The sequence below is a fragment of the Triturus cristatus genome, chromosome 12, assembly GCF_964204655.1.
Source record: "Triturus cristatus chromosome 12, aTriCri1.1, whole genome shotgun sequence".
NCBI lineage: Eukaryota > Metazoa > Chordata > Amphibia > Caudata > Salamandridae > Triturus > Triturus cristatus.
This window is the reverse complement of record NC_140595.1, coordinates 528,743,718-528,758,108: the sequence shown is the minus strand read 5'-3', so window position 1 is coordinate 528,758,108 and position 14,391 is coordinate 528,743,718. Positions and strand designations below refer to the sequence as shown.

At 43.1% G+C, this 14,391-nt stretch overlaps 1 protein-coding gene across 1 annotated transcript in view; it reads left to right on the top strand.

Moving 5' to 3' along the window:
• The first annotated feature begins 2,362 nt into the window (after positions 1-2,362).
• Positions 2,363-14,391, top strand: part of NUP93 (nucleoporin 93) — a 451,198-nt gene continuing 439,169 nt past the window's right edge. Inside the window, exons 1-2 of the mRNA XM_085639933.1 lie at positions 2,363-2,498; positions 7,175-7,366. Coding sequence (XP_085496059.1) covers positions 7,188-7,366 — 179 coding nt within the window. The 5' untranslated portion in view covers positions 2,363-2,498; positions 7,175-7,187. The remainder of the gene's footprint in view (positions 2,499-7,174; positions 7,367-14,391) is intronic.

The following is a 14,391-nucleotide window of genomic DNA, read 5'->3' as shown; positions in this document are numbered from 1 at the left end:
GCGATTTCAGGAGTTCTGTGGTGCAAGAGGATTAACAATAAATGTGGATAAAACAAAATATCTAGTCCTAAATCCTCCTAAGAAACTGGGCCGCCCACCGACACTAAACTCGATCCCCCTAGAGAAAGTAGCCAAATTCGATTACCTTGGTATTCGGATTACGGATAGGATGTCCTGGGCTAGTCATATTGATAAAATGGTTCTCAGCCACAGGAGAGTGGGAGGTGCTCTAATGAGGGAGTTCAGGGCCTCTCAAAGGAGATCACTCACCCCAGTAGTTGATATCTACAAGGCTAAAGTAGTGTCATCAGCCTTGTATGGGGCAGAATTGTGGGGCCATTGTTGTTTGAACGCCCTAGAGTTAGCGGAGAGTAAGCTATTGAAATCCCTTATCTCCGTGCCCTTGAGCACTCCATCCGTACCTGTCCGGTTGGACATGGGCTGTAAAAATATTAAAGACCAGGCCCAGCTTCGACCCCTTTTGTTATGGACACGAATCTGGAGGGGTGAAGAACTAAAATCTTATGCTGATGCCCTGGGGGAAATAATGAGCTTGGGGGGTTGGGCTAAGATAAAGTGGCTAAGAGATACTAAAAAGCTTTTGGAGAATGTCGGTCTAGGAGGCTGTTGGTCATCACGTTCAGCCCCTCCAAAAGAAGTTGTCAAGGCGCTTTATTGGAACTGGTGTGCGGAGCGTTTAATTACAAACTCTAATCACTGCAAGTCGACTGTCGCCTTTTTGCAAATTAAAGACACTGTGGCTTTTGAACCCTACCTGGACTTGATAACTCTCCCTTTTGATCGAGCCCTTTACTTCAAATTTAGAGTTGGATGCCTCCCCCTAGGCGCACTGGTATCAAGTTGGTCACCTCTGGCCCGTATTTCTCCCAACTGTGCGTGTTGCCGAAGCAAGGCCGAGACCATTGTACATGTCTTGTTTGTTTGCCCGGATTATGCAAGGCCTAGGAGTGTCTGGTTGAAACCCCTTTGTCGCAATATGGGCACACGCAGCTACCTTGAAGCCCTACGTATCCTATCTACGGACACTTCCCCCCCTTTAGTGTGTGGAATTGCAAAATTTTTAAAGTGGTCTTGGCTTATTCGTTGTAAGAGATTGTCAGTAGCTGTTTAATTCTCTTTTTAGTTAATTTATTAACGGGCAATTTATGTCCTTTTATCTTTTTATGAATTTCCTACTGGCTTCTTGTAGCTTGTGTTTTTATGTGCCTATTGTAATAATTGTATTTCTTATGCGCTTACAAGATATCTTGCATATCGAATAAAAGCTTATGACTGACTAATATAACCGAACTTTACACTGCAATAACGTGAAATATTTTTTTCCAAAACTACGTTTGTAGACCATTGTTTATGTTTCCCCGTTGTTTCTTATACGTTTATCTTTCAAAGAAGGAAGCATACGTGTAAACTGACCCGATTCCGGGGGGAGGCTCCCGATGTTTTTAGCAAAAGGTGGCTTTACTTTGGCGAAAATTCCTCTCATTCATAGAAATGAATAGAGAAATACATTCTTCCGCTTCTTTTTTTCTAAATATCCCAATTAGCTCTTCTAAAACGTTGGCATGTATGATAAAAAAAATGTGACAACATATCAAACATTCACTTTCATGCCAATTTCACTTTCAAACATAAGGGGCATGACCCACCCCCCCCCGCGAAGTTTGACATGCGGCTTGACATGCTGGGGCAATCAACATATAAGGTGAGGGAGAACCGAACCTGTTTCATATAAACTGGCGAAACATTTAATATTATCGCCAAAATGGAACGTCAAGTGGTATTCTGCAGGGTCTCGGTCTCAACTTGTATAACAGTTACCGACCTGCCATACACCCAGGAAAGTGGGAAACAGCCAAAAGCGTCCTGCCCATACATGCCAACAATTTAGAAGAGGAAAGAAGGAGATTGTACTAAAATAATAGGGAGAATGGCTTCTATTGAAGTAGAGGCTATTTCAAGCGGGAAACGGCAAAAAGTAAGCCGTTTCGGCTTTTAAAAATCGGGATTCTCTCGCCTAAATCGGGTCTATTGACATGTATGCCTACCTGACAAAAGGTACAATCCTACTACCTGGGTCTGCCCTGCTAACCCACACTACTCCCCTCAAAACCACAACCAGCACCACCCTAGCTAACTCTGCACGGGACTAACAAAACTAAACTCGCCCGGCAAACTCAAACGAACCGCCAGCCGCCACTCCGCAACTCAAAACCGAGCGGTAGCCGCCAGATTACACCCTAGGCAAAAGCACGTGTAGACTCTGCAGCCAATCACCATTTAGAATTCTGTGCAGCGGACTAAGATTGGGTAAAGTGACTCTAAATCTCCAATCCTGGGTTTCGTTACATATTAGCACTACCCCTACCTAAACCGTGGGATTGGTTGTTGTGCTACCCGGAAGTGCTAAAGTTATTTCCAAATGATATCCGCTTAGAGCTCGAATACGTATAGTGGCCGGCCTGCTTTCTTGTATGCATGTAAGTAGTTGTCAAGTGGGTACTTTAGTTACAGTGGAAGGAAGTAGAGTGCATATTGAAGAATGTATTGTTGTATTGGGTTTATACATCTTATTACTACATGTATGTAGGTGGTTTTTATGTCACGCGAACGTATCCGCAAGGTAACCGAAAGCTGTATAGGGTCAATTTATTGTCAATATGTGATAGAATGGATAGTTTGTGGCAGAGGTGCGGAGGACAGTGGGTAGGTCTGCTGGGTGGGAGGGGGGGGAGTAGTGATGTACTAGCGCCTTTATTGTGGTAAGACTAGACCAGGGTTCTCCAATCTTTTGTGAAATAAGAGCTACTTCTGTTCAATGTAAATCACCCCAAGCTACTAATACCAGTGTTGCACAGCGACCACATCAGACAAGATTACATCAGGGGCATCAAATGCAAAGTTACAAGCAGTGATCGCCTAAATTCATCAGGAATGGCTACCAGCAGTAATGTGAAAATGGCTTTTTCAATATGGAATGCCTCTATGTAACTGCAATGCCCCTGGCACCAAGGTAATGATAGTGATGTCTCCCCAGTGCCGCATGATTTATCACTCAAATATACGCTGTAGATTTAATTTGGAAATTACACCTTGTTCTCCAAATATCAACTTATGAGTTATGAAAATATACGTTTTCATATCGAACTCCTGCTTTTCAATTTCGATGGATTTAGGCCCAGATCTCTGTACTGGGGTGAATGTATGACATTGTTCTGCATTCTGTCCATCAATAGTTCTTTTTGCATTTGTCACCCCGAGTAGGAAGGGTATGCTCAGACGTGAGTCCCGTGCTCTCCATGCCACTGGAATCAAGCTATCCTGACTGAAGAGGGGTGAAACCCTGAAACCGGTCCTAGGATGCTTGTTTCCAGTCCAGGGAGGACCTGGCTTGGCAGTTTGGGCTGGACTGTTCCCATGAGGCACAGGGTCAAGACTGATTTGCATATGGCTGGGTTCAAACTGGAAAGGCATGGTGAGTAAAAAAAAACGATGGATTTAGGCCCAGATCTCTGTACTGGGGTGAATGTTTGACATTGTTCTGCATTCTGTCCATCAACTGTTGTTTTTGCATTTGTCACCCCGAGTGAGACGGGTATGCCCAGACGTGGGTCCCGTGCTCTCCTTGCCACTGGAATCAAGCTATCCTGGCTGAAGAGGGGTGAAACCCCAAAACCGGTCCAAGGATGCTTGTTTCCAGTCCAGGGAGGACCTGGCTTGGCAGTTCGGGCTGGACTGTTCCCATGAGGCACAGGGTCAAGTCTGATTTGCATATGGCTGGGTTCAAACTGGAACGAAAACGATGGATTTAGGCCCAGATCACTGAACTGGGGTGAATGTATGACATTGTTCTACATTTTGTCCATCAACTGTTGTTTTTGCATAATGCAGATAATAGGCAGGCTTTGAGGTCGGCGTCACGGAGCCTCCTATACTTTAGGGAAGGTGCTTGCTGCACTGTTTGAATATCTTCCTTTCCTATTGTGCTGGAGGCAGGCTAAGTGGTCGTAGGGGTAGTGCTGGCAGGTTGGGGAGTTGGTGAGCAGGGATGGATCGGCTCCTGGAGGGGTGGCTGCTGCGAGGGCCCAAGCCCACTCTTATTTCTTTTTTGGGGGGGTGGAAGGGGTGTTGGTGTAAAGGTGGAACAAATGTACTAACCATAAAAATGTATTTACATCTATGTTTTCTTCTGTATTGGTTGTTTTACTTTCTTGGTTTTACTTTAATACTAAATACGGTTTACCTATATGATGTCACTGCTCACTACAAGCTACTTTGACGGGAATTATGTAAACAAATTGGGGGAAATTATGCTGTGTCACCTTTAATTATTAAGTTAATTGACTTTTAGGCGATAACAAATTATGTAATTCATCGAGGAGACACATCCCGAGGGATGGGATCCCTGTGGCCGAAATAGGACCTGGGAGGGGTGGCGCATGTGCCCCCCTTCCCTAACTATATAAAATGCATTACCTCCGGGCTAGGAAAACACAAGCACAGGAAAATGCACTTGTGTGTGTTTTTCATTATCGTTTGTTTTAAAGCTGATTCTTGGGACTCGGCCAAGTCCCTAGTTGGCTGCCAACACTTCTTGGTTGAAGTATTGGTAGCCAGTCAGATCTCAGCATGAGATCTGTCGGATTCACATTGGATTCGCCTCCCTAAATATCTATAAATCTTTTTTCTTTAATAACTCCAAAACTACTGAAAGGATTTTCTTGGCCCCTGCTTGACGAATCAATCTGAAACTTTAAAGATAGCAGCTTAAGTTATTGGCAAACTAGTTTTGAAAGTTACAATGGGCTAATAGCATGTTACAAATCTATGAAGGAGGGAGGAAGAAGTAGAAGTTCATCTAGCTTCCTGTTTATATAGACAAAAAAATCGAAAGGGGGGGATGAACCACATGAATCTTTGTCTTGCTAGGGTCGCTGAAATAAAATGTTCTTGAGACCCTCAACCATGCTGTCACGACCTGAAGTATGTTTTACCTCTGTTTGCATGATTTGGTGGCTAGCGTCATCATCAGGTCTCTATCACTTGAGTGTTCCGTTCTCCAAGTGATACTACACTCTCCTCCAGGAGGGAGACTGTCTGGGTAACAACAGTGGCTCTTGCTTAAAAGGATCTCTTATCCAGTGCGATTGATTTTAATGAAAACTGAATGAGGATAATATTAAAAATGTGTTTGGTGTTGCAATGGGCAATTTAGTAGTCCACAACACCTGTTAGTCAGGTCGACTTGTTTCTGCCAAAAGGAGCCCATACGGCTCTCATGGCTTTCATCAGGACCATAAATGTTGAATACCTATAGTCTAGGTTATTTCAGTAATGTGCATAAATGTACGCGAGGTGAATCACTCACCCATCTTCTTCCTAGAGCTAGAGCACGCTTTGAACGGGATACGAAAATATTTATTGGTTATACATTTAACCTGCAACTAAAAAGGGATAACAAAGAGAAGACATATGCAATTTATCATTTGTGACTTATGGGATTAATTGTGATCCCTTTTGCACCCGGTGCGACTTTTGAGATTTTTGTTTGGCTTTGTGTAAACCCGTTCACTTGTTTGAAGAAGTTAGCATTACAAAAATGTATAAATCGGCTGACGGGGTTAAAAGTAGTCCATGGGCAGTCCTCTTACCCATGTTCACAGACCTGAATGCAAAAAATAAATGCAACTCCACTGTATAAGGCAGCTTTGTGCTCCCGTCGTGCATTTTGGATCTGCAGTACCAAAGTTGGGAGCCAAACAGGGTTAGCAAATCCTTGAAAGAATAAAGGGGGTGAAAGACAGACCAGGCCCTATGGTCACACCCTGGTATGCATGGCCTATGGTTCCCTAAGGGCCCCACAGGGCCTGGCCAAGCATGGTGCAAGTCTGTGCATAGCAGGACTTGGAAAGGGCCATGGGTTGGTTGCAGGGCTTGGCAAAAGGCCTAACCCTACGTTCAATCCCAGCTGCCCATGGCTGATAGCTGTGTGTAGCGGGGTTTGGGTGCCCTTGACCCACTGTTGGATGTAGTATATGATAAAAAAAACAAAAACTGAAATTTGCTGAGAAAAACAAAACCAGGTCAAAATGAAGTAATGCTTAAATTGGTTTATAACTTCTTACTGTATGCTTAAAATAACCTCAGAAATTCAACAAAAAAGCAGTTACTGTGCTGATATGAAAATTTGGGTAAAAACCGAAGAAAACACCAAAACTGGCCATATAGGAATATATTAATCAACTTTAACTTGCACCCCTGCCAAGCACTGATGAAGACCTTACATTTGATATCACTGATAACATCCTGGATGATATCATTGGTGACATCATCTTGTTTTAGCTTTAGTGTTAAATGTACACATTTCACCCTGTCCCTATGCACTCTTTAGTGAATATGACCCTTTCATCCTGGGAGATTTTGAAGATTCTGTTTGTTGTATTAATCATTGCTTTTTATGGATAGAATCATCATGCAGTAGACTAAGATCTAAAACAACTGAGATATTTCCCCAATGGTGTTTAGATGCTGTATGAATCGTGAGTCATGTCATAGCACACACAGTTTACTACATCAAAAATGGAATGAGTAAGACCCATTTCTATTCAAAGACAAACTAGATTGACCAGACTGCATGTGACAAAAGGGTGGCTGGATATCACTGCATCCTGAGTAAGCTTTGTGGAACTCCTTAAGCATAAGTGCAGTGCTCACACTCCACAGGTCTGAGCAATCTCATCCTCACCAGTTTCACCTTTTGTTGATCAAGAGGAAAACTACGAAACATAACTGCATGAATTGTATTCACCGCTCTAGAGATAAAAGGAGGATGGTGTTCATTCAGGACTGGGTGTTTGATCTATTCCAGTAGCATGTGAAAAGGCAAATGTGCATTGTTCTTATCCTGAGAAGAAAGAGACAGAAGGGCTGCAGAATTTCACTGCATGGTCCTTCTAAGGCAATATAAAAAGTCTTTATTTTTGTTTTTCCGTTTAAATACAAGTTGTATTGATGTCTGTTTTGCTGTTTTAGGGAGAAGCAGATTTGAATGGGGAGGTGTGTTCCATAGTTCATTAGCTCATTTGAAGTAGTTAATACTAAAACTTGATAATTTTTTGTTTATTCTTCCATATGTGTTTTTGTTGTTTCTTTGAAGTGCTTCCCTTGAGATGGACACAGAAGGATTTGGAGAGCTTCTTCAGCAGGCAGAGCAGCTTGCAGCAGAGACCGAGGGCATCTCAGAATTACCTCATGTCGAGCGCAATTTACAGGAAATTCAGCAGGCAGGGGAACGCTTACGTTCTCGCACCCTCACACGCACCTCACAGGAAACTGCAGATGTGAAGGCGTAAGTTGAATCTCTTATTTTCTTATATACCTGTGATCGCTGCCTTATCGGCCGAGGGACACGTGGGCTGGGCTATGAGGGTCTTGTACAGATCCATGAATAGCCTACAGCTTCTCAAATAATCAGCCCTACAGACACGGCGCTCAGCCAGGGGCTGTGGAGGTGGGCATGTTCTCCATGCAGACTGTAATGCAGCCAACAAAATATACAACAATCAATTGTAATGCAGCCTGCACGGAAAAGGGGAAAGTGCGCATGACTGGTTTGGGCTGCCCGAGAGGGCCAACCAAACAGTTATTGCACCCTTAGGAGTGGGTAAAATACTCCTCCCCTGCCCTGCTCTGTTAGCAGAGCAGCCCTGCCCTCCCGCCTGCCCGCAAAGGAAACCTGAAAATGGTAATAACTGAAACTTAATACCATGTTATGTTTTTGCTTCTCGCACTGCGAGAAAGCAGTGGGGTTGCGCTCCTCCGCCATAGAGGAGGAGCTGCCACTGGGTGAATTGACTATATAATCGCTGACTGCTAGATTAGTTTCATGATTTTATTCTTGAAGTGCCTACCCTGATCACTCTCTATGTAGACTGGTACTCTATACTTTAGGCTCAGTTCTTTGCGTAACAGTTTTGCTACAGTTGTTGCGTCACACCCGCACATTGGATAGGCTGCCATTCATTTTGAGAACATACAGACCACAGTCCATACATATCGGCAGACCCCACTAGGAGGAAATTCAATGGAGTCAGTTTGCAGTCTTAAAAAGGGCCCATAGGCTTAAGGGGAATTGACTGATGGCAACCGAAGTTCCTCTTCCTATATTATTCTTTAAGCACACCATACATTGTGAGCAAAAGTCTTGGGCACAATTAAAAACGATTCTTTGCACCATACTTTGTGGAATTTGACTGTGATTGCATCTCTTCCTGAGTGTGTGGCCCATGGAACAATTTTACCATCTGTGACAACAAAGAGTTTGGTAATTCCATTCTTTGCCCTGTGTACACATTCACTCCTCCAATGCATCTGCAACCCTTTCGCACCCACTTCTGCCTTTTTCCATTTTCTGAATCCTATTGTATATTTTTGAATGCATCCATTGTTTTTACAGGCACATCAGGGACAGTCACCATTGCAATCTGCAGCACATTCTGTGGGGCATTGAAAGTGTAAAACATTGCCACAGCAAAATTGTTGCTTCTTGAAATCTCATCAGGCCCCCTCCAGTGTGCTGCACGCTGTACAATGGCTATCTTGACTGGTATCTACAGAGTGCGTAACTGATCTAAATCTCTGGAGCTATTGCGTTCAGAATACCAGTAGAGGTCATACATTCACTCCATTGACCAGAGATGGCTGTAGTCGTGCACCACCCCAAACACATAGCAAAAGTCAGTATAAATGTTCATATTTACATCTGTTTCTGAACAAAAACTTCTTGTGAATGCAATCAGTTCTACCACTTATGCTGACCGCACATTTGCTATAAAGGGGACCTCCATTCTTTTTTTCAGTGGTGCAAACTGCATTTGTGCTTCTTAATGTTCCCACATTGTGTCTTAAACGTGAGCTGCCCACTTACAACACATTAGCACATCATTTCAAAGGATTTTCTTTAACATCTGATCGATGTTTGTTTGGTACACAACCCCACACCTTTCAACAGACGGTGAGATTAGCAAGCAATGTTGTTTCATAACGGGTAAGTCGGGCATCAGTCAGATGTTGTTTTTTACATTGGGCAAGCAACATTTCATCTGAAATAGGTAAATACTATGTCACAAGATCCTCCAAACAATATTATCAGATTGGTATCCTGCCACCGCTGTAGCTGCAGCTGTTCTCAAACATCGTGGGAAAGCTGTAGCTATGGGTTCCAATCAATCTGAAGCTGAAAAGTGCGCAACTGGGTGCTGTTGATCACCTTGATGCTGAGTCAGTACAGACAATGAGCACCCTTCTTTCTCTGTACACTGCAAGGAAAGTTCTTTGTCTTAATTCGGCATCCCTAAAGCTGGGGAGCAGCACAAAGCATGTTTCTGTTTCAGTTCCAAAAGTGACTTTTGGCGCAGGGTTAAGTACATCTGTGCAGGGTTGATCTATAAGGGAGAAATTTAGGATCCAAAGCCTGTAGTGTCCTACCATACCAAGGAAACCGCTCTCCTCTCTTTGTTCGCGTTTTGGGTATTTGTAATACAGCTTTCATTCTTTCCTGGGACACCTTGCATGAACCTTTCTCGAACTCATGTACCAAATATATCTCCTCTGATTATCAATACTGGAGATTTGTAAGAGAAACCTTTGGTCTCCCTTTATCTAAATAATTTCTCATGGTATCAGTATCTCATTTGCATGCCTCTCTGGTAGTTGGGGGGAACTAGCAAGGCATCAATGTATTCAACCAAAGTCGATCCATAGGTGAGGTACAAGGATTCAAAATCCTTATTGAGACCTTGAGAAAAGATAGATGGTGATTTTGAACAAAACACAATGTTGTTAAATCTGAAAGTGTGTAAAATACTGACTGTCCTCATGCACTGTTATGGAGAAAAATACAGAACGCAGTAAAGCATTTTGTAGTGGCAGGGAACTGTGACAAAATTGGAGCAAGGTTCGGGGCGTCAGGAAATTTAGGGAACACTATGTTAATAGCTCTTAAATCTTGGACCATCCTACAAGAAACACAATCAGCTTTTCGCACATGGAGAAGGGGGGTGTAATAGGGGTTTGGCTCTATTCTTGAAACGATTAGCTGTTGTAGTTAATCTTGCATCACTGGCTCAATTCCTTCGTTTGCCTCCTGGGAAAGTTATAATGGGGAATTCGTGGCAATCTTGCACTCTTTCAAGTTCACCTTTACCGGTTTGGCACTGTGCATTCCCCATATTTCGCCACCCTTCACTGCTGCCCGGAGCCCAACCAGCACCCAATTGTGCAAATCCTCAGATATTTTGCTTAATTCTGGAGAAAGCACATTCTATACCATCATCAAATTCATCACTTTAAGATGCACATTAGCGTCTCTTGTCTGTATAAACACACCATCGAGTGCAACTCAGAGTACTTTTAATTTTACTCAAAATGTCCCTCCCCAGCAGATTTACATTGCTCGTGTAACTGAGCAAAAATACATGCTGCTTAGTTATAAATGGGATGAGTGATAATAGAAGTGGAAATACTGACTCTTTGCACTAGTTTTTCTGAGAGTGGTAACTGGGGATCTTTGTAGGTCCTGTGGTAGAGCGTGCAGCCTCAGTATTGACCAAGAAAATGCCTGTACACTTTCCCCTCCACTAAGCGGCCATCCTAGTCAATTGGAAGCATATGCGCCTTTAAGCAGTCACCACCCCCTCGGCAGCCCTATGAGCAGCTGCGGCCTGAGCAGGTAAGAGCGGTGGGCCGGGTGGTGGTGGTGGTGGAGGGGATTTTGACAGATGACGAGGGAAAATTATTTATTTAATTTCCCCTCATCATCGTACGTCGAAATCCCCCCCCCCCCTTCCACCTACTCCCCCACCGCTCTTACTTGCACGGGCCACGCTGGTTATGAGACCTAACTGGGGCATGTCTGGACCCCTGAGCGTGTGGTAAAATGAAGAAGAAAATGCATCATTCAATGAAGAAGTTGGTGATACAGCTGGGGTAAAAAGTATAGCAGGTTGGTCTGCGGCAGGTGTACCGCAGAATGGATGGGCTGATTCTGCGGGTCTCCACCCTGAACATTTCCCCTTTCTCTCTTTGGGCATTTGATCTCCCAGTACCCAGGCTTCCCGCTCTCGAGGCATAGGTCTTATTGACTTTGCCCTTCACCAGACACCACGACCTCTCTCTCCAAACCCTCTTGGTTGTTCTTTCTGTATGTGCTCACCCCATTGCCTGTGGGGATGGTGCTACCTTCTAAAAGAACTCTGTTTGCACCACAATTAAGTTATCCTTATCTTTCTTCTATTTCCAATCTAGATATTCACTACAGTACTACACACAAGCCAACATTTCATCTATGGGTTCAGCTTGCCAACATATTACAGACTGCTGTACTTGAGTGCTAAAATTGGGCCCCAGCCCTTTCGAAAAGGCTGAACTAGGGCTGGCATTCCCGCTGAGTAGCACCTTCTATGCCACTGTGTTGCTTATACACCCGTAACAATCTCTCATACTAAGCATTCGTATAGTCTTATTTTTTGTAGTTTCCATAATTTTTAACCAATTCACACGTTGCGGCTGCAACTTTCTTGCAAATATTGCCTCCATTTCCTTATACCTTTCCATTACGGTCGATGAGGGTTCAAACATAGGACCTACACACTGATTCCGCTTCTAGCCACCTCACAGCCACATTACAACTACCCCAGGAATCTGTGTGTATAAGAATAGAAAACAAATCCTGATCTGTCAACAACAATTTCTTTTTGCTTTCAATCTCAGTGTACCATTTCTGTGTGACTTTCTGCAAGCTCGGGAAGTCCTTAGTGAAAGGCCACAAATCCTACCTGGTCCAAGGCACAGGGATATGTACCGATTACCCTTCTGGCTTGTTACCTCTTTCATCGGGTACTCCAGTTCAAACCATTCAAGCAAGTGCATCACTGGATTGTCACTTAAGGAACTTATTTTACTCTTCATTCTTCAATACTTTCACTTTGTTTTCCAACAAGTCTCAAGCCAGTGCCTCAACGTTGCCAACTGTTCCTTTTTCATTTAATTCAGTCTCACAGATATGAGTGCATCCTCTTTTTCTGCAAACTCACTCCCATGTTTTCTGCCTGACTGATATGTCTGTGATATGCTACCCTCTCCAGACTACTGACCTGACCTATTCAACATATTTATCTCTACATAAACCTTTCTGTTCAGGCCTTTTTTTCTGCCATTTGACATAATATTCTGAAAGGTCTCTCTTTCTCCTATGTTAACTTCCGAACTAGCTTTTTGGGTACACTGGGAGAATTTCGATGACAAACCTTCAATAAAACGAGCTGTCTTCATCTTCCTCCAGCCCTACAAAGCCATTGGTGTCAGCAGGGAAGAGTACAGTCCAGCTACTTCCACAACGTTCCTTACCAACACTCCTTTTGCATCTGCAACTCTTCCTTTCTAACACCTGTTCCTTTACTTTGCTGTCATTTATTTTGTCTTCTGCTCGTTGTTCCCTTTTATTCAGTGCCTCAATATCTGCAGGTCATGAAGGTTTCTCCCACTCATTCAGGCATCTACATAAGTTATGCAATTGTACATTTCACATCTATCGTACTGTTTTTAGGAAATTGTAATTTAGTATCCTTAATTGTGACCTTCTTGCTTTTGACTACAAACAAGCATAAACTGGCCTGGAGGGGAACCACCCCTCCTAAAATGTGCCCGTACTCACAACCTTCATGGAAGAAACCTGCCACAGTTCATCTATCTTCCCTGCCTCTGAGAATACCTGGTTACGGTTAAGGTTTTCAATCACACCTGCCTGTCACCTCTAATCAGCTTTCATCTTTGAAGAGCATACCCCTTTGACAGACTTATTTGCACACCTGGAAAGGAACCTCCTCTTATTTGATGGAAAACACCCACACTTTTCTTTCACAAGTCTGCCCTTCTACATTTGTTTATTGGTGATGTGAAAGGAAAATAAATCCTGGCATTGCTTTCATCTGCAGAACCACAAGTTAAGAGACAAGGGAGTGAGCCTCCTCTGACTCCCCTCATGAAAGCACCTAGACTCACAAAAAGAGAAGGACTAAAGTGTGCTGTGACTGAGACCGTGCAGTTATTCCCTCTATCTGTACCTTTATTGTAAATGTGTTATCAGAAGGGTCAGAGTAAGAATTAGTAAGGGAAATCATTAGATTTTGTAATACTGCCCTCACCCACTATGTAGTGGCATGCTTCATCATCATAGGGCCGCTAACAACACCCAGGTGCAGACCAACACACTGGGTGGAGCACTGATTTTTTTGAAAAAGAAGAGAAAAGAAACGAAAAGTTTTCCTAGTGAGGGATCCCTAATGCAGAAAAAATGTGAGTTAAAACTGCCCAAGGAGGTACCCTATAAACTCTTTTATTGCTGGTCCCCTTGACAGGGTTAAAAAAAAATAGAAAAAATGTGTCTTGGAGGAGTTACAGCTCCTGTACCCCATCTGCTCCTTAGGCAGTTTTAACTCACTTTTAAGTGGCTAAAATACAGACTCTTCCTCTCCAACTCCTCCTCACCGGCAGTTTCTACAACCTTGTTTCATCTCCATTCACATTCAGACATCCTTCTTGTGCTACCGTTCACCCTCTCCCTATTCTGCAAGATTTGATTAAAAAGCCTGCTGTTGAGCTTCTCAATCCCAGCAAGTACTCTTTCAAAGGTATTAAATTGTAGCTTTGTCACCCACAAGAATATTCCGGTTGACATTTCATCTAAACATTTGCTCTTAAAAACACTCTTTTTCATCATAGAAAATACCAACATTTCTGCACCTCCACACATCTGCCCTTATTTTAAGTACTGACTGATGGCTGTTGTCCTGTTACGGTCCCTTGCTGAAAGCCACTAACAACAATCCTAGACAGCCCTACTGTGTTGTGTAATGTGCATTTGTACAGCTAACTTTAACCACTTGTATAGTTTAGGAATAACTACACCTATTACATTTCTGGAATTCTGGTTGATAATAGTCAGATTGACCTGTTGATATTTCTATATCCTTTCCCATTTATTTAGTCTTGAGTCATTAGATAGTGACTGACAAAAGATTTAAAATAGACTGTTGCATTGTTTAGTGGTGGATTTATTTGACTGGGGATAGCTCCTGTTGTGGATCTGTGTGAAGCATTTTGTACATAGAGTGTATACGCTAAAGGATTTTGCTCTTGGTTCATTGCTTTAGGCGTGCATGATTATACCTTGTTTGACTTCTGGCATTGTTGCTGATTCTGTGGGTTTGATGCAATGTTGTGTGCATATTGCTGTTGTATATTTAAGTTGACTTTTCTGGTTGGGTCTCATCTAGATTGGTGAGGGTACATCCAACTGTATGATGTGTAACCATG